The following is a 19476-nucleotide window of genomic DNA, read 5'->3' as shown; positions in this document are numbered from 1 at the left end:
ATAAAGGCATTAGTTCAGGATGTTTAATTAAGTCCACCGGAAGACCGTGGGAGTGGCGCGATAGTTGTCTTTGAATTACTCGATTGATTAATGGCGGCTTTTTGGTTGCCTATTTGAGGGGGCTGGAGTGCTTATCTTGGTCAAGCCAGCACAAGCATTTTTGCTCCACCCCCGCCAATCATTCCAAGCCTTTTTGGGGGTTTCTGCCAGGAACCGGCGACTTGGCCGAGGATTGGTTGTTATTGGGATGTGGGACAGCCAAAGGTTACATCTACTAGCAGAATCCTAACCATTTTGCACGGTCGGGAAACTGATCAGCCGAGGGTACTTTGTTCGGAAGCTCGAGAAATGCGTTCAAAAGGCTCAAGATATCTGGTAATTTTGAGTAATTGAGCAAATTTCACAGGCAAGGACCATACGGAGTAAATGAAGACGTACCAATATCCAGCGCCTCAGTCCTCCATCGTAGTTTAGCCACTTCCGTCTCAAATTTGTTGATGATTGACAATCGGCGATGTCAACAATGGTCCACTTTGTGGAAGGATTCCACTAAGCGGCTTTAGGAAGGTGTTTGCCTTCTCGGTTAATCGATATCATGAACCAGGATGGCCATGTCGTTGCGGTTCCTATCGGTAAAATATTACTAGCAATACGGGATTTGTTGTCCCATTGGTCCCGGTAAGATCAACGTTGCGAACCAAACAACCGAGCAAGTGATGTTCATATGATACCCTAGGGTCAGTTGTGGACAGTTTTGTAGAGAATCTTTGGTCGCTGTTTGCTCTATGTAGCACTAATTAATTAGATATGCCAAGCAATAGCATCATTGGTCTAGTGGTAGAATTCGTCGTTGCCATCGACGAGGCCCGTGTTCGATTCACGGATGATGCATCGTTTTTTTGTCTATATCTTTTTGCACCTGTCAAGATTGTCCTATAATAATCGACTTGTCTCTTCTTCTTGATCTTCCACTACCCATTGTCTTCGTCGAATTCAAGGTTGAAATCTCTGTGGGGTATTCCATGAATAATGAGCGATGTAGGAGCAATTTAGTTGTCTACCTGAAAAGCTAATCTATATATTTTCCCGCCAAGCCAACCTCCAGTTGACCTTGCTGACAAGCACTCTGCTAGCACATACGGAATATCTGGGTATATGAACCAGGACTGCGATGTTGTAGAAACTATGCACTTTCTCATGCCGATCATGGCATTTTGTGGTCATGGACATCGAATATATACTCCGTGCTGCTATTTGCTCGGGGAGGCCCTTCCCATGGCGAGTCCCGAATCTGCATCGATGAGTACACCTAATCAGCGCAGGAGGGGAGAGAACCTACCAATGACAATCTGCTGTCCAGTAATGGACGTATTCTTTGCCAAAGTGACAAACATATTCGCGCAATCCTCCAGGTCGGTCTAGTAGCAAATCAGCAAGCAGACGAAGATACCGAGGACAACAGCATCACCTCCTGCTTCAATATGGCCTTTTCATTGAGCCACTCAATCGCCGAATCGCCAAACTTTTTACCCTAATCGACATCTTAATACCAGAAGAATGTTTGAACGTCCATGGCAATGGCACTCACCCACTCGGTCAACATCAGTCCCGGTAGAACAGCATTGACACGGATTTTTGGTCCCACGGACAGCGCAAGGTGCTTCATGAGATGCAAAGCAGCAGCCTTGCTCACCGAGTAGCCCATGCTACTTCCGTCTGTAGTGATGCCCTAATTATTGCATATGAGACATGGGTTATAGGTCCTTGAAGAGAGAGAACGTACTGCGATCGATGAGGTCATTATATAAACACCTCCATCCGCATTCTTCTCGAATATCGGCTTAGCCGCTTGCATGAGTTGTAAATGCGACATCACATTCACTCTCCAGCCCTGCATACAGTTAGCATCACGAACAAGGACAGCCAGTCTGTAACTTGCCTTGTCCCATTCCTCGAAAGATAAGTCGTAAATGTCCCGTTGGTTGGCGAAGCGAGTCCACCCAGCATTTGCAATAACAATATCCAAGCCCGATAATTGCTCATTAGCCTCTTGGACAATACGTTGATTGTCCTCTGGGAGTTCAGCGTCCTGTAAAGTGTACAATGTCAATTCTCTTCCAACGTGCCTGCAGAAATTAAACGGACCCCTTGGAGAACAATGGACTTGATGGAGTACTCTTTAGCTAATCGACTAGCAAGGTCTTCCGCAACCACACGGCTTGAGTGATAGTTAATGGCTACATTGCACCCCTCAGCTGCGAATTTCTGGCATATCACGGCGCCCAAGCCCCTGAACCGACGTTAGCTTTGGGGGAAAGAAGGCATATGAGATGCTACCTTGAGCCCCCCGTGACGAGGACATTTTTCCCCTTGAGGTTATATGGCATTGTGTACTGGTTTGCAACTGGAGGTGAACTATGCTTGAAGTGGGAGTGAGTCAGTTGATGATAGGAAGCAATGTCGAGAATGACGCGGGGTAGGTCTGGCCCCACCATCTTCGTACCGAGGCCTGTTCAGGAGTTCATCGATGGGAACGAGCACCAAAACAAGTGGACGAGCTATATGCTATGCAGACTGAACTGGTCGTAGTTACGCTTCTAGGCAGCCTGAAGCGAGTCTCGTTCACAGTGGGCTGAGAGAATCGACTATGTACGAAGAAAAGAATGAATACGTATGCTGGATGAAACTTTGCCTAACCCCATAAATGTTGGGACCTCGCTAGAAAATACACCAATGATTTATGAAAGCTGGGAGTCAACTGAGAGCATAACACCTGAATTCTCAATTCCTCTGCATTTTGCGTTGATATCATCTGTATAAGGATCATGAACCCACCCTATCCAGACCGGCCGAAAGCAGCTTGTACGCCGCCTCCAACCTCCTTTCCTGCGCAACCCTCTTCTTTTCAGAACGGAGAAAATTTCTCAGTGTCCTCCGAATAGCAACCAAAGCCTCTTTTGTGTTTTGCATGGCATCACATATGATGTCCTGTATTACCTTGAGGTCCGGATCGAGCAATCGTCTCACAACCTCTGTGTGACCCGACTCCGCCGCCAACGCCAGCGCTGTATTGTTTCATTGATTTCTGTGCCAAATATCCATACCTGGGGCCTTCAATAGCATATTCACATTGTGAATTTCCCCCTCTTTGGCGGCGAGAAGCAACGGTGTGTCTCAACAGACGCTGATTTCCTCTCTCAGTAACAGCTCCTTCACCACGTTATCAAACCCTCTTGCCGCGGCCCAGATCAGCGGCGCTCTCCCCAGCTGATCCTGAAAATTGACCTCCATCTCTGCCGTCTTCAAGAGCAGGTTGTTAGAAACATCTTGGGTTCCATTTGGCTCCTTCGCGAGAAAATCTCAACGACCTCATCCACTCCCGCATTGATAGTGTTGATAAGTGGGTAGATACCCCTCGTCGCTAATCCTTTAAACTCTCGAAACCGCCCCACAAGAGGCATAGTAATTGTCTTCCCATTGCCATCGTCCAGGGGGTTCGGCGGCCCAATGGCAAATAGGAAGGTCATGACCGATGAGCCCGGCTCTAATTGTTGCGAGGAAACGGTCGATCACGATATTGTCGAACTGTTCTCTAGGGCCAACAAAGTCAACAACGCGATAGTGCGTAGTTTAATACGAACTAAGAGACGTACGTTGACCAGGCGTAAGTTCAAGAACCAAATTAGATCTGAGCCGACCGGGATCCGCTTTCTCCTATCTTTCCAGCGCCAGCCCCATCGCCAGCTGGGAGTCGTGCGGCCGACAATATCTTGGAGGATCTCGGGAGGGAAGACGGCCATAATCATACTAGGAGGAATGCAGGATAGGTACTTCTGTGAGAAGGATCTGGCTGATAAATTCTTCTGACTTGGTAGGAATCACTGGTGCAAGGAAGATCTCGTATTCAATGGCTCATGGTTAGGTTGACAGGTCAGACGCTCCGATGCGACACTGCATTCAATCTCTCAACCACGTTCCACTCAGCTAAAAGAGCATGGATTCGATTCAAAAAGGGCGAGAACGTATTAATCCAATGACTTGATATAGTCAGGGTCAGAGCAAGTATTCTAAAACATCATTTGGTTCTAAATCATTCAGCAAGTACAGATCAGATCAATTCAGCAAAGCTACAAGAGCAACCACTTCACGTTCCACCGTCAGTCCTCAATATTGTTGATGACATCCACTCCCCAGATATGAGCGCGGTATACTCGACGGCTGTATAGATCCTGCCCGTAGATGACATTAAATTTGACTGTATCCTCTTCGACCTTTACGTCATTATCCGGGATGTGGTCGGAAGGTGAGAGCCCATTCGTAGCGAGACAACATGGGCAAAATTCAGTGCAATGGGATTGGCTAGGAATTTTGCCAGTCTCCCTCTTGTGCAAGCAGCAGCCACAAGTTCTAGAGCAACAGCCTCCCCGGGCTACACATTCGCGACTCAGCGATATACACAGGTACCAGTTGGTGTCGGCGTCAATCTCCAGGCGATGAATGCTCTGTGGAAGCGACCACTAGGCATATGCCATCTGTGGTCGCTGATATCACTCCGGCCCTGCACATACATAACGTCAAACGTTTTTGATGCTTTTTAGCATCATTCAGTTGTGACTCCAGCTTCTGGCGACATTCCGAGTCTGATGTTTGAGTGAGAGCATGGCGCCCCAATTTCAGCCTTTTTCCAAGAAGATCAGTGCTTGGACAATGCACCGGACTCGTCTCTCCGTCTCAAGAAAACTCTGACACCAAGTCAACACAGAAGGGCCCGGAGGCTGTGTGTGGAACTGAAAGAAGCGAACAAGACGCGCGGATAGTTTTGCCCCTTTCGATCCAGGAGTGTTGCCAGTCGTTATACCTCTGCTTGGTGACCGAATAGGTGGTCTGGCAGACCCTTCTGAAGGCTGATTCTGTAAATCAACCGCGCTTTATCAAATTCGTCTATGCGTGACAGGAGGAATGGTGCATAATCCTGCGGACCCTGGGCTATTTTTAGTTTCATCTCCCAGTACTCAACACTGGACGTCTTCAGTGGCTTAAGAAGTCATCTCATCTTGCTATTAGAAGGCATGATTTTGAACGTTGCTCCTGAATAGCCTGTGAATACTGCTGTATGTGTGAAAGTGATGAATAGTCAGTGGACAGGTTGGTTGAGTCAAAATTAGGCAGAAACGAAGACAGCTGATCAAAGACGCGATACTGACATCATGATTCAACCAAAGTATTCACTTTCTGCTCACTACCTTGTTATTCTCAGTTGCGGTAAGTAGTGATTAATAGAAAATTCACTGCATCTCTTTGACAAACTCTCAGAACGACGCCTAGTTATTGGATTATCCACCTTACCTTCAGAAGACCTTCATATTTTCCAATAGGGTCCTACCATTCGAGCTGATCCAAAGATGGAACAACCGTGCCCGGACGAGACACCATCGCTACAACCTCATGCCCGCTTCATAAGAATAGCTGCGAAAGCTCTAGCTAACAAGAATATCCCTGTGGTGGAATACGGGCAGCAGATACAGTGGCGCCATGGTGAACCTGTGGTCCTTCTAGTAAGCAACAAAAACTCTTGTGATATGTGGCAGTCTAGCCGTTGGACACTACTAACCTCCGAGTCCCAGCTTGTCGAATGGGCAGTCCCCGATGCACTGCTCTCACTCTCATCGCAGATCCTATCAGACTGTGGAATCCCCTGTGTTGCCCCATCCAACAACGTCAGCGGCAGATACGGACAATGGGAGCGAGTGGCCATCATTCACAAGCTAAATGAGAGAAGTCCAATATATCTCTACCCATTGTCGCTTGTCGGCTTTGCGCTCCGGGACACAGTCAAAGTCACATCTACCTTTGATCCTACGCTATGGATCTTGACGCCCAAACCTCGCATGTATATGCAGTCGTTGATTCGTCATCTCCTCGATCACCCGGTTGGCGATAGATTCAGACTTCGAGTGCAAGCTGATCTAGTGTCTTTTATATCCTTTTATGTTTTGGGCGACAAGCCGCTGGATACGAAGAATGGTGAATGCGACGACGACGAGAGTGAGGAAGATTTCCAGAAGAAAGTTGACAATGCTGTGAGGAGGATGAAATCTTGGGATTGGGGCGCTGATGAAAACAACTATCTTCGTATTGCTGAATCTGTCGTTCGCAACTGTCGGTCTATTTATCAGCTATCTAATTGTTAATGAGTGCAAAATCCTCCGCGTTCAACGTAGTCTCAAGCAAACGGCGAATTGCAGCATGCATTTGGTATAACTTGCGAACCCCCATGGCCAAGTTTTGCTGAATGAACTGTCTAGAGACGCGCCTGAAGGACAGCTGTGTTCAGAAAGCCGCCTTTTTTCTTAGCAAGGCTGATGTCCAGTGGTAGAGCGAAGCAGGCGGTTGTTGTGACTCATACTTCACGGGGTCCATGGTCTTCTTATATCTTGCCGATGACATCAAGAAGCTGAGATATCGCGCCATTGTACAATGCTTGTATATATAGTCTCGCAGACCTGGCTAGGCTATTTGCAACTGGTAGCCTATTGGAGGATTACTATACTCTTGGGGCTGTTGTTGGTGGTGAATCCGCCACAGTTGTTGGGCGGTTACATTGATCCAATAGCTTGAGCCCTTTTGCAGCTGTAGTGCTGTTTTATTATTTACTATGTGAACACACGATCTTATTTACAGCTGCTTCCTGGGCGCCTTCCCACCCTTTTTTGGCGGCGGGCGTTGCGGACCCCCTCTGTACACCCCATCATCATCCGCCAGGCTCCGCAGCTCGCCCACATCCGTGGTCGCAACCGAGATCGCCACCGCCTGATTGTTAGCATAGCTAGCGGAAAGCCGTATACTCTCCTGCGAATATTCAATATTGTAAACAAGGAGCAGGGTATCCTCATCCAATGTTGTTTTCTCGTCGGCGACAAGGAACGTAGTATGATCTAGCACGGTGTTTGATGCGTTCTCCTGTAGGAACTGGGCGATCTTGCCTAGGTCCCAGCCGAGGAATGGATACTGGAGGGACTCAATGGGTGGCTTGGTGACAGAGTCTTTTGTGTACTTCTGGAGTTCGGCCGCGTCCGCTGTCATGACAAGGATAAGGCTCGGAGGTGAATCGATTTTGCTTGAAGCCTCGTATGCTGTCGATAGCACAGATGTGATAACCTATCACTGTCAGTTAAGATGAGCTTCCACCCAGGGTCCGAGAGGGTTCCGTACAGTAGGTGACACCTCATGGGTGCAGATGATGGAAATAAGGCTCATTGTGAGTGACTTGCACCTTGCGATGTCTGTTGTTGATTTAGAGTTGGGAGAGAGAATGGAGGTGTTAGGTGGAAGACTTGGAGGTGCTGCAGGGGTGGTGAGACGCCGTCAGCCTACGTCACTTGAACAAAACGGTCGTTGTCTGCCCATCGATAATCACACAGCCGCGATGGAGCTGCATTTGCGGCTCCAGTTTGGCGGTGGTGTTACTGGGGTAGTCTTGTTCTATAAACAGCCATTGGCCGAACCGTCTATCTTGCTAGATCCTTTTTCTTCCAGGCATGCGGCTGAACGGGTTTGTATCATGTACAGTTGAAACCGGCGACTTTCATGTTACGAATGTCGCCGGTCCAACACACTCCGAGTCCAAGTTTGCGCCCGATTCCCTGTGTCACGTAGTCGTGGATTTGATCATTTGCCTATTACCAAATACATTCTGCCACTCTCGTTTCATAGCCCAACAGCTAAATCTCGAGTATGGCTGCGTCTTCTCCAGATGAGGGCAGGAGAGCAACCAAGCCAGAAGACGATGCTGACAGCCCTGCCCAAGCCCAGCATGCGACCAGTACCGAGGTCAGCACTGAGGGACCAGAGGCGAACGCGAACGCGATGCACGGTTTCAAGCTCTTAGCCATCTTCGTAGGCATATGCTTTGGCGCGTTTCTGATGTCCTTGGATATTTTTGTCATCGCAACTGTACTACTACCACCTCCCTTGCTATTCGAAAAACGTAAATGATCTGACCTTCACGGCTAGGCCATCCCATCCATCACGTCCGACTTCAAGGATACGTCGCAATTGGCCTGGTATCCGGCTGCCTACTCACTGACAACATGCGCGTTGACTCCGCTAGCAGGAAAGCTAAGCTCAACGTTTCCGCTCCGCTGGATCTACATATCGTTCTTCTCCATTTTCCTAGTCGGGAGCCTCGTCTGCGGCTTTGCGCCAAATAGCAACACTTTCATCGCGGGTCGCGCAATCGCAGGTATTGGGGCATCCGGTGTCGCAAGTGGCGGCTTCGTTATCGTTCTCACCGTTTCTCCCGAGAAATCGAAACCACTGCTGCTAGGCATATGCAGCAGCTGCTTCGCTATGGGTCTAATCCTAGCACCCGTCATCGGCGGCGCGTTCACAGAGAAGGCTACCTGGCGGTGGTGTTTCTGGGTTAATCTTCCCCCCGGTGCTCTGACGTTGCTCTCTATGCTGTGCTTCTTCAGACCCCCGTCCATACAGCGCGATCGGACCCTGGTCCAGCGAATCATGAACCTGGATCTCATCGGGTGTGCGATTTTCATTCCGGCTATCTTCATGCTGCTTCTTACTATGATGTGGGGTGGGACGGAGAAGGATTGGGGCTCTGCGACAATCATCGGGCTGTTTGTGGGCTCCGGTGTGATGCTTATCCTCTTTGTTTGCTGGGAAGGCTATAAAGGCGAGGGCGCGATGATACCGGGGAATGTTGTCGTCAGACGGACAGTCACGTTCAGTGTCTTATTTTCTTTCTGCCACTTCGGCTCTCTCGGTATCTTGAACTACTATCTCCCTGAATGGTTCCAGGCCGTGCAAGGCGCGAGTCCGTTGCAGAGTGGTACGCGGGTTTTGGCTGCGGTGCTTTCTCAAATAGTCGGAACACTGTCTGCCGGTATTTTAGGTACGCTTTAACACACACTCACATCTTAGGTGTTAATGTACCAAGTTTGAGTAGAGGCTGACTCTGAACATGGACACAGCACGACGAATCCACTACTACAACCCGTGGCTTTACGTCGGCCCCCTCTTCATGTGCACCGCCGCTGCAATGTACACGCAATTTTCAACATTCAATACCCCATCCAGCCACTGGATCGGCTTCCAAGTCATCCAGGGTCTCGGTGTCGGCATGGCGCAGCAAATGCCATCGCTCATAGTCCAGCAAGCCGTGCGCGACAAGCCAGAGCTCATGCCCGTCGCGGTATCTCTGAATCTCTTCTTCCAGTACCTAGGCGCCACAGTCACGCAGGTCCTTGGCGGTATTGTGTTTCGTTCGATTCTGGCTTCTGAATTGGCAAACCATGCTGGTTTGAAAGCGCAGCAGATTGCACTGCTGTCTGCTGCTGGGACGGCGAATGTGCGTGGTACTGCGGAGCAGAGGTTTCCGGATTTGTTGAACTTGATTTTGGAGGCTTATAATACGGCTATTACTTCGACTTTTGTAAGTGCCCTTTCCGCTACGGCTGTGTAGGAGGATTGAAACTAACCAGATGGCATGATAGTTTGTTGCTGTTGCAACGACAACTGCAGCATTCTTCCTGGCTTTCGGAGTCAAGTGGGAGAGAATTACTGACAAAAGGGCGACTGACCCGGAGGTGGCTGAGACTGAACAGCAGTAGAGCTGTGAATTCTGTTCTATTGGGTTGCAATCTCAAGAGTAAGAGTGGTCTTTATGGGTTTATAGAACGGAGGGACGGAGAAGCGATCGATGTTGAGATGTTGAAAAACATTCGGAAAAGGTATTCTCACTTTTGACTTTGACCTGTGCAGTATTCTACTGGATTGAACAAGACGTAGTAAATATCTACTTGTCATGATAAGCCAAAGTGCACTAGTAATTGGCAATATGTTTTACTGTCCACGGGTACAATTTTTTTATTTTATAAGTGCACAATACAACTAAAGCTAGGAAACCCGCCTTGCCAGTGGAATAACCTAAGGTAGATTTATTTCCTGCTGACTCCATCTAGTTACCCAAGAAACCCCATAACTGACGAAACCAAGAGAATACAAAGTACATGATGAGCAGTCAACTATTTCACCCCAATAGCAACCAACGAAACGGCCTTGAGAACCCCAGGCTCAGTCGGACACAAGCCCCTCATCTCCTCCATCATCAACCCCTTCAACAAAGTCTTCTGCCCCTAATCCAAAACTTGGCTCGCCGTCATCATCTGCGTAACCCTCGTCATCATCACATCCACAAACGATGCATACGAGCGGAACGGTATATCAACAGGGACCTCATGAACCTCGACGTCGCAGTACCCCGCAATCTCTAGCTGCGCTGCCACATTACCTGCTTTCGCCCAGTCCTCGGGGATGGAGGGCGGGCTGCGCGCCGGGTCGATCTTCGTGATTGTCCGCAGGATCTTGAGCCAGTCGGTTTCGGCCCAGGAGGAGGCTGCTAACACGCCGCCTGGCTGGAGGACGCGTAGGGACTCGAGAGCGCTTTTTGGGGGGTGCTGGCGTTGAAGAAGGCCTGCCACACACAAAACAACAAATTAGCATCCAAACGAACACATACGATATGTGTCAAGGTAAGGATGGAATTGGGAAAAAAGAAGATACATACCCACTTACTGTAGTCTGCACAGCCTGGCAGGCCGCAGCTCAGTTGGTTAAAAATCTGATGCACAGAGTACTTCCGTTGGTTAGATTTATGTGATATACTGCATTCTAAGTTTCTTACCCAAAAGAGGGATAAGGAAGATAGAACTATCTGAGATCAGCCTCTCCCGAAGGAATACCATTGTATTTCTGACACTTTCAAAGCCGCTGTGGACTTATTGAATAAAATTACCACTAGGCTAGAAGGGTGTCCGGACGACGTACTCATCAGTCTAGGGTTTCATATCCATGATCATAGTGATATATATCCCAACAGGGAACCAAGATTCTCACTGGTCGATCAGCCGGGCTGGTGGGGTCTGAACTACTAGTATGATCACGGTGGACTATTTGTACAAAAGGAGCTTTTGGTTTTCTTACTATGATTACATCCTACCACTCCCGCCCTCCCTACGTTCGCACGCACTACACTGATATCAATATCGAATAAGAACCAGAGCACCGATATCGAATCGCTATGGGATATCAAAGGGTCATATAGTATTAATATCGAATTACTATATAATATTAATATTAAATCATCCTATAGTAGGGATATCAAATTGCTAATGCGCTATATAGTATCAATTTCAAATACTCTAGAAGGGACTTTGAATTCTTATATAGTAGGGATATTAATGTAACGGATTGGTTCCAGTTCCGGTTGCATTATTGTGTCTCGTGGACCATTTACAATCGAATACTAAGTATAGATCTTGAATCCCTATACTAAGGTAGTGATATTCAATATGCTCCTATATAAGTCGACATCGATACTATACGATGATCCGATATCCCTACTAAATGAGAATTTAATATTTGTGGAGGTAGTGGCAATACAATAGGAGCCATCCTGTGACCCTAACAGCCTCTGGGTCTCTTGCTTACTCTGGCGAACTAGTGCTCCTCCTCTCCCTTAGAATCTACCTTGGTATGCGGCGCAGGTAACTTGCATTTCCTTCCAGCTATGTGTTATATACCAGACTAAATCAACCAATGATTGGACACAAAGGCGGGCTTATTCTATTCGCCTATTGGACAAATAGTCCGCCGTAATGATCAAGGCGCGGAGTACTCTTAACTTAAATACAAAAGCGAAAGAGAGGAACGGGTCAACGGCCCGGGCCTTTGCGCCATTTGATGAGCCGATTTCCCAAGCACTTAATTCATCCACCAAGCGGATGTTTATTCCAGTTAAGAAGATGATGAACGGCCAACGAAAGCTCCGCGCGGCATGCGACCGCTGCCACGAACTCAAGAACCGATGCACTCGCACCGGTGGGCCTGAGAGTCGGTGCGACCGGTGTGAGAGACTCGATATAGACTGCGTGTATAACACTAGTGCGCGCATGGGCCGTCCGCGTGTGTCGCGGCCAGTGTCTGAGAATCAGAAAGGAGGCTCCTCCGACAGACACTCTAAACGACGGGCTGTCCAGGCTGGGAATCAGCGTGGTGCTACTGCAGTGCCGCTTCCTGTTGATCATGGTGATCTAGCTTCTGCAGCACACGATAGATCTGGCGGTGCCGGTCCTGGAAGTGGCCCTGGTAGTGGTTCTGGACCTGGTAGTCCCGGGAATCTCGACCCAGTGTTAGGGCTTCTAGATCCTGTTCTTCTCCCCGCAGGTAAGGTATATACACCCGCCGACCCTGCATGCAGGAACCGAAAAGCTAAAGAGTGTGACCAGTGATACCTGGCGACAATATGAACTGGGACCTAGGGCTGTATTCCCCGGACTTTGCGCACCCGGTTCATGACGATCCAACGGGCGGAGAGGGACAGGAACGTGGACATGGACACGCCCACCAAGAATATCATCAACTGGAGAGTCTGCGACAGCGATACAAGGGGGTTCCTAATTTCTCTGATTTTGACCTGGAGACGTCAGAAAAGGGGACGGTCCCTATTGTTAAGACTACCGGCGCAGACGAGCTCCTACGGCTGCAGTTCCACCTGAGCAATCTGTTAACAGACGCGAGCGGATCGCCCACAGGGCACCAGCCGGCCCTTGACGAAGTCATGATGGTCTGCAAAGAGCTGTTAGAGCTGCTCCCTGTCCCAGCCCGTCGCTCCGGTTCAGACTACAGTACTGCAAGTAGTAGTGGGACTGGGACAGGACCACCATTCACCCCAGCCAGCGTCAATGCCGGACATCCTGATCCCTGCGACGGCATTGGCGAGCCAACTCAAAGAGAAGGAGGGCCGATCGACCCACTGAGAATAAACTACATCACCGTATTACAAATCGCGACATCGTACGCATACGCCCTGCAGCTGCTGGACCTTGCTGTGGATAATCTCAAGACCCGCGCCGGGAGTCTGGCCCTCGTTAGCCTGGGTACCTTCAATCTTGCATCCCAGCCGGCCATGAGCACCTCTGTGGGTGCTTATATGATTTCTAGCATGGTTCATCAGCTGCGTGATGCTATTAGTCTCTTGATGCCCGAATATCAGCATCAGCAGGGCCCAGAAGCACCGCATGCATCATCACCACCGATTTTCTTGCGGGCGGCGGCGGCGGCTACGAACAATTCGATACAGGCTGCGGTGGACATGGTTTCAGAGAAGGAAACGTCTTTACTTGAGAAATTGGCGCAGGTTATGATTGATTCATAGTTATGATTTGGCTTTGGAATGGTTGATGATATAGTATCTGTTACTTTATAACACTCCCAATACCTAAGATCAGACAGGCTTCTAGCTTCTATTTCCCGTTACATCCCAGTGTGATTAACTACCATGAACAAGGCTTCGAGGCCCTTATCACCCCTCCCGTGTACGACATTGTTACTGATGACTTGTTTCCCACCGTGGAGAAACCAACAGAGTAATCTCAAATCCTTCAACAGTAGAAGTCGCCGGTCCGTTAATTTCATCTCTCGGGGTACAAAAGCAAGATTTGAGGGTCAAATACACCAAATCTGTTTCCAGCAAGGTATTGAGTTCCAAGAACGTCAAGTTGAACCCCTGGATAACACCTTTGAATATTCTCCGCTCACTAAACTAGGACTATCACAATAGTGACAGGGAATGGGTTTATATTTTGCTTTCTTTAGTCATGAAATTGAAACGAGCAGAAAATAAATAGATAAACTGAAATGTTCCATATTTCTCTCTCTGTCTTTGCCATTTGTTTGCCCTCGTAACGCAAGATAGCCCTCCTCTATTCCATGAGCATGTGGGGAATGCTCCACGTCCTGGTACCCTATCCTCTATACCTGAATCATAGACCATTATAGATTTATACCAAAATCCTGAGAAGATCCAGATAATGCAGCGTAGACATTGGCATCAAAGAGCGCGGTAAGGAGCGCAAAACAAGGCATTATATATTCCCATATGTATGAGTAGCAAGAGCCAGAACAGAAGGAATAAGTAAAAGGCCAACCCTACATGGAATCAATGGTTTTCATGACCACTAGGCAGGAGCCCTGAGTTACAAATGTACTGCTGTGAGCAATCTTTCACTGACCCTATCCTATTCTCCCTGAAAAATGCCAGAAGGAAGGCTGAGTAGTATTAGAGAAAATGTGGTACATGACCGGCAGTCCAGTAAACCGCTTGATTGTTCCCAGGAAGAGTGATCTTCCTAGGAGAGCAAGCTGAGCTTCTAGGAGCATCTTATGCACTCCTAAGATTAAGTTGGCTAATTCTAAGCATACCACTGCTCCTACGATACTGAAACCCATTCACGAAAGCTTGCTATCATGCGGTAATTCGGTGTAGTTACAATCCTTTCTCTCAGTAGTCTATCCAGATGGACAGAGAATGATTATAAATACTCGCAACTGTTTTGCTCTGTTCATACTGATACCGTGATTTTGACCTACGATGACTCGGGAGAGTTTTCCAGTGGTTGACAGCAAAACAGCCAGTGGCTAGTCAAAGGATATCCAGGCTCTTATCTATGTTGTTTGACCCGGACGCTACTGGAATATGGAAACTGAATATCCTAAAGAAAATGACGCTGCTGGAACTTCCAAATTAAACGCTCCTGTGTAATTGCCGAGAGCCTCGGCCGTGCCCACGACATCTTGTCCTTTGCTCAGGTCACTAGGACATATGGCCCGCTGTCGTCAACGCTTTACAAATAGAAAACGCAGTACATGTGGAATCAACGCTGAAAACTGACCATATTTGAGGCTACTTACAACCTGTTTCCACCTCGGCAAGATGCGAGCCGCTCCTTGAACCTAGCCTACTGACGACGCGAATGAGAGGCTAGTTGATATAATTTCCTGATTCTTAAAATACAAACACCATATGTCATGGATGTGCAATCAATAATACTTGGCTGCGCTAAAATTGATGCTTGTCTGACCAATAGTCTGCCCCTGGCTAAGGGCTTCGAACTTGAGCACACCCTCACGCGCACCAACGGTGACTTTAAGCTCATAGTCGAGTTTATATACTCGCTCGTCCTTGATCACTTTCGAGGGAAATGTCGCCAAGTCCACATTGGAAAAGTCCACAACGATGTCGCCAACCGTATACACAGCTGTGCTCACGTTAGATGGGAGGATACGCTTCGGAAATCTATGAGACCCACCTTTGTCTTCCCGCCGCTCCGGAGCTTCCTCCTGATCGCATGCGTAAAATGTGTCGAATTTCCTCAGCGTCGAATTTTCATCGTGCGGCCAGTATACTGATACCGTGTTCGTGTAATTACTCGTGTATGTGGCTCCCTATTCAATGACTATATGAGCACGTTCCGCAGACTGAGATACAATAGGGCCGATTGAAGAGCACCCACCTTAGCAATCATCCATTTCATGATGCCAGACACCATTTTATTGCCAGTATAAGAATCATAGTAGGCGTTAAGTTCACTGTCGATTCCAGCACGGAAGGGAATGCCCCACATGAAGCCGTAGTGTCGACGGCATCGCTTCGTTGTTGATTGAAGACCCTCCAAACCACGTAGTGCGGCTCCTTGGACAATGGCAGCTTGTCTAGATTATTTAACGATTTAGGTGCCATGGAGGACATCATTTTATGAAAGAGGTCAATGCTTACGGACTATCAGGGACTGTGATAGTGATCTTGCCCGTAGACCCAAACGAGGATCTGAAGGCCTTGCGAAGATACTCGGAGTCGCCAAATCCGCCAACCAAAACTATTCTCTATTCTTCGTTAGTACCTATATTATCAAATCAATGGAAATTGAACTGAGGGATATTCATGGATGCAAAGCCGAGGAGTGGCTGTGTAGTTGCGCAAGGGCAGTGTGAAGAAATCGGTCATTAAAGCACACATTAATGATATCTTTGCCAGTCTCCTTTGTAGCATCAGCGATCTGCTGTCGGACCAGGCTGACAATTTTCTCTATGACAGGATCAAAGATGGAATGCAGGTCAGCACTAAGGCGAGTCAGCAGCACATTGATCGAGGTGAGTAAGGGTTCTGAACCTGGAAAGAAGGACTAATCGCTCCTCTTCATCGAAGAATTCTGGATCTGGATTAGCCACATTCATATTCAGAGGCAACTCGAAAGTTGTCTCCTCGTCAGAATTTCCAAAGTCTCTCTTGATGATCTCAAATTTTTTCATAAATTCACTGCCAGGGCTCTTCCGTTTCGTGGGTAAGTTGTCGAATGCATCACCGAAACGGTCCGACATCAGCTTGTAGAAGTTGCGGTCGACCGCAGTCGACCCGCACTTGCCTCCTAAAGTTCATTTAGAGATAGACCTGCAGAGACCAAAAACGCTAATAGAGGGGGTATACCGATTCCTGTGCACAGTTCCTCGAACTTCAGTGTTGGAAAGACCTCCAAGACCAAATATGTAGTAATGTCCTGACAAATGAGCATCTGAGTCATTCAACGGCCTCCATCAACGGTCCTTACCACAGTGCCACCGCCACAGTCGCAGACAAGAACTCCATCTCCGGCCTGATACCGGTAATGAGACACGAATCTCGAGCCAGTAACAAGCAGGACTGGCACTGACCTTGACATTTCCTCCCATACTGCTGGTTGTGTACTTCTTCAACGCTGTGACCGCCGCTGCTTCCGGCTCGCTGATCAGAAATATCTGATCCATTGGCCGCAAGGAACTTTCCCCAAATCCAGCTCGTTGAGCAGCGGTCCTTGTAGCATCCAGTGCTCGATCAGACCAAATGGCAGGGACAGTGAACCAAAACTCGAGTGGGGTGATGTGAAGGTCTGCCTCTGTGATATTTTTGGAGATAGTTTTGAGTATATGCTGGTAAACTTCGGATAAATAGTCAGCAACGACATCAACCGCTGCTTTCCCTTCTGGCAGTTTCAGAATGCCAGTCTGGGAAGCAGTTTCAAGGGTACTATCGTCATATTGAGTTAGGGGGGTGCCCTGGTCCAGCAGCAATTTTGTCCATGAGTATGATAACATCCCAGGCTCGACCTGGTAACCCCAGCGATTCGTTGTAACACGTGAATTCTCAGCGGCATATGCAATTCGGGACGGCGCCTTGAAGACGGTCTCTGTATCCCTCGAGGGACCAGGCCAGGTGCTAATAAGTATGATATCGCTTAGACCGCTTCCTCTGGAGCTCACGTAGCTCGCTCCTTTGCGGCCCTTTGTTAGTTATTTCTTCGGTAGAGGCAGATTGTAATAATAATGTTACCTGTAAACGTGGTGCCATAGTCGACCCCCACGATTATCTTGTGCTTGGAGTCGAGGGCAAGCGACCTAAGCTTGCTAAAGACTGCACTATCATAGGACATCTTAATGCTTCAGCTCAGAGTGAAGGTTGGAATAGGCGATGAAAAAGAGCTCCTCGTTGCTAAAGTGGGAAATGGGGAAGTCCCTCTCCCCCTCTTACCATCCCTCGCGTATTATCGAATTCTAGTCTGCGACCCATGCATAACTGCAGGTAACACTTTACTATTTTGGGCAGGAGACAGGCGTAGACAGTGGGCGCCAATTGTTTAGAGCGATCCCGGTGGCTGAGCGGATGGTCGCACCGTCTTAGCGCCGGCCATGAGCATGCACAGTCGAGGAAGTCCTGCAACCAATGTTCCAGACAACTCAGCGTATTCCTTGGGATACAATTCCCCAAGATCCTGCACAAGATACTCTTTGCAAAGTCTCTCAAGAAGAATCACAACCAGACTTTACGGTCAAGCCGGTTCTTTTAAGGGATAAACGTTTGAAAATGGACGAGACCGGTAACACGACGGAGGGCAGGGGAGTCCCCGCAAATAGACGAACCCGGCGAAGGGTGAGATACAATACTTCTCACTCGCTCAACTTTCACAAGCTCACTCACTCATTGTACAGGTACCTACCCAGGGCCCGCGACGAGTTCATAATAGGGACGTCTCTCCGAGAGAACGCGATATTGGGAAGGATCACCATTCAACGCCTACTTCTCAGAAAGGGGGAAGTAACTCTGGAATGTCAAATTTTATGAGGAAGGTGGGCTAGCGACTAGCCACTCAGTACAGGATTGTTGTTGATTACAGGGCAGATAAGCCAGGTTTTGCCGCCGTGGGGATCAGGTCCACCGAAAGATCCGTTACCAGCTTCTACTGAGCAACTAAGTCCTGAACACAACGACTTGCCCCAGCCTGCTCACGAGGTTCCGTTGTCCCCAGCCACGCTGAATGAAGATGGTGATGACTTGGAAGATGAAACCCATCCAAGGGATGCGGAATACCACCTTCAAACACGCCAGCTGAGGGCTCAAATTGACCACATGGATGCGGAACACAGCCAATTGTTTCAGAAAAGCAATGCTGCGATCCAACGCCTGGAGGATGAGTTAACCACGTACAGGGCACGTATTAACGAGCAAGAGGCTGAATTGTGCCACCGGGATGCGGTCATTTGGGAACTCCGAAACAACCTAGCTCAGATACAGGATAAGCACCGAAAGTTGGAGGACATAGTTGTTGCACGGCAAGAAAATGCTCTCCAGTTAATGGTAGCAAACAATGGATACATCCCTAAGGAAGACCAGACGATTAGGAATGAGCTGTCTAAATTGACAGAGAGCATACGGTCGTGGGCCCGAAAACACTGTTTGAATTCCTTTGCAGATTTTGAGGACGTCACCGAAATCGAGAAGGATATGGTTATCCACCAATTGACTGAATACTGCTCCCAACCGGATTGGAACTCATTGATGAGGGAGATCTCCATCCCACGGAATAAAATTCCAATGGTTCTCTTGCACGCCTTGTTAGCGAAGGACTTGTTCGGAAGAATGTTTACAGATCCCTTTTTTGCGTTCCCAGGGATCGACGGTGATCACACAATCTCTGCAGCAGGGTACTTTAAAAGGATATACTACATCATGCTCAATGGTACGTAGGATATATCCATCCTATAGCCGCTGATGGAAGCTAACAGGAACTGGCTAAACAGCTGATGAACAAAAAGCGCATATTTGGCGGTCACAGACACTACAAAATCTCTCCACCTTTTTGCAGGACATGACCAAGAAGCTAGTGAGGGGGCTTGTAACCGGATTCCTGACCAGTCCCGCTCGCACTCTTCTTCGTAAGGTTGGAGATAATGACGCTGTCAACAAGCGGGCTCAGGAGCTCCAGTCATTGTATGATGGGGCGGCACAGCTGGCGCTCTCCCTCTGGACTCAACGGGCTTTCATGACCTGTCAAAGCCTGCGAGGGCTCCCACCGTTTACAGTTTCAAACCCAATGATGCTTGCCCATCGGCTCCATCTTCTCGACGAAGATGATACGAGGCTGGACGGGAAAAGGATACTTCTTTGTGTTCAGCCAGCCATCCTAGCCTTTGGTTCCGAGAATGCCGAGCACTACACCCAGCACAAGATATGGTCTCCAGCAGTTGTGGTACTGCATGAGAAATAATCCTTAGGATGTCCTACTATCTATTATTAGCCTGCCGCGAAGACCG

General features: G+C 48.4%; 8 protein-coding genes and 1 non-coding gene across 9 annotated transcripts; 5 read left to right on the top strand and 4 right to left on the bottom strand.

The window, feature by feature from the left end:
- Positions 1–820: 820 nt before the first annotated feature.
- Aud_006948 lies at positions 821–891 on the top strand. The gene has a single exon. It is a non-coding gene; the product is annotated as a tRNA-Gly (tRNA).
- Positions 892–1250: 359 nt separating this feature from the next.
- Positions 1251–2387, bottom strand: Aud_006947 (SDR family NAD(P)-dependent oxidoreductase; the record flags this gene model as incomplete). The annotated part of the gene is made up of 7 exons (XM_043291844.1): positions 1251–1291; positions 1340–1418; positions 1469–1531; positions 1589–1729; positions 1784–2089; positions 2146–2290; positions 2338–2387. The coding sequence occupies 7 exons, from the start codon at positions 2385–2387 to the stop codon at positions 1251–1253; spliced, it is 825 nt and encodes a 274-aa protein (XP_043147779.1).
- A 3015-nt stretch (positions 2388–5402) lies between these two features.
- Aud_006946 (uncharacterized protein) lies at positions 5403–6191 on the top strand (the record flags this gene model as incomplete). The annotated part of the gene is made up of 2 exons (XM_043291843.1): positions 5403–5555; positions 5625–6191. 2 exons carry the CDS (start codon positions 5403–5405, stop codon positions 6189–6191), a joined length of 720 nt encoding a protein of 239 aa, XP_043147778.1.
- Positions 6192–6675: 484 nt separating this feature from the next.
- Positions 6676–7257, bottom strand: Aud_006945 (uncharacterized protein; the record flags this gene model as incomplete). The annotated part of the gene is made up of 2 exons (XM_043291842.1): positions 6676–7158; positions 7213–7257. 2 exons carry the CDS (start codon positions 7255–7257, stop codon positions 6676–6678), a joined length of 528 nt encoding a protein of 175 aa, XP_043147777.1.
- Positions 7258–7734: 477 nt separating this feature from the next.
- Aud_006944 (MDR family MFS transporter) lies at positions 7735–9626 on the top strand (the record flags this gene model as incomplete). Its single annotated transcript, XM_043291841.1, has 4 exons — positions 7735–7953; positions 8014–8908; positions 8988–9448; positions 9510–9626. 4 exons carry the CDS (start codon positions 7735–7737, stop codon positions 9624–9626), a joined length of 1692 nt encoding a protein of 563 aa, XP_043147776.1.
- A 525-nt stretch (positions 9627–10151) lies between these two features.
- On the bottom strand, positions 10152–10580 carry Aud_006943 (uncharacterized protein; the record flags this gene model as incomplete). The annotated part of the gene is made up of 2 exons (XM_043291840.1): positions 10152–10489; positions 10535–10580. The coding sequence occupies 2 exons, from the start codon at positions 10578–10580 to the stop codon at positions 10152–10154; spliced, it is 384 nt and encodes a 127-aa protein (XP_043147775.1).
- Positions 10581–11672: 1092 nt separating this feature from the next.
- Aud_006942 (Zn(II)2Cys6 transcription factor domain-containing protein) lies at positions 11673–13231 on the top strand (the record flags this gene model as incomplete). The annotated part of the gene is made up of 2 exons (XM_043291839.1): positions 11673–12240; positions 12303–13231. The coding sequence occupies 2 exons, from the start codon at positions 11673–11675 to the stop codon at positions 13229–13231; spliced, it is 1497 nt and encodes a 498-aa protein (XP_043147774.1).
- A 1664-nt stretch (positions 13232–14895) lies between these two features.
- Aud_006941 (Hsp70 family protein) lies at positions 14896–17318 on the bottom strand (the record flags this gene model as incomplete). Its single annotated transcript, XM_043291838.1, has 9 exons — positions 14896–15300; positions 15369–15567; positions 15632–15738; positions 15870–15975; positions 16025–16280; positions 16340–16409; positions 16461–16505; positions 16564–17159; positions 17219–17318. The coding sequence occupies 9 exons, from the start codon at positions 17316–17318 to the stop codon at positions 14896–14898; spliced, it is 1884 nt and encodes a 627-aa protein (XP_043147773.1).
- Positions 17319–17749: 431 nt separating this feature from the next.
- Positions 17750–19430, top strand: Aud_006940 (uncharacterized protein; the record flags this gene model as incomplete). The annotated part of the gene is made up of 4 exons (XM_043291837.1): positions 17750–17815; positions 17875–18012; positions 18065–18902; positions 18964–19430. 4 exons carry the CDS (start codon positions 17750–17752, stop codon positions 19428–19430), a joined length of 1509 nt encoding a protein of 502 aa, XP_043147772.1.
- Positions 19431–19476: the final 46 nt, after the last annotated feature.

This window comes from Aspergillus udagawae, assembly GCF_001078395.1.
Source record: "Aspergillus udagawae IFM 46973 DNA, scaffold_5, whole genome shotgun sequence".
Classification (NCBI taxonomy): domain Eukaryota; kingdom Fungi; phylum Ascomycota; class Eurotiomycetes; order Eurotiales; family Aspergillaceae; genus Aspergillus; species Aspergillus udagawae.
This window is presented reverse-complemented; position numbering and strand designations above follow the sequence as displayed.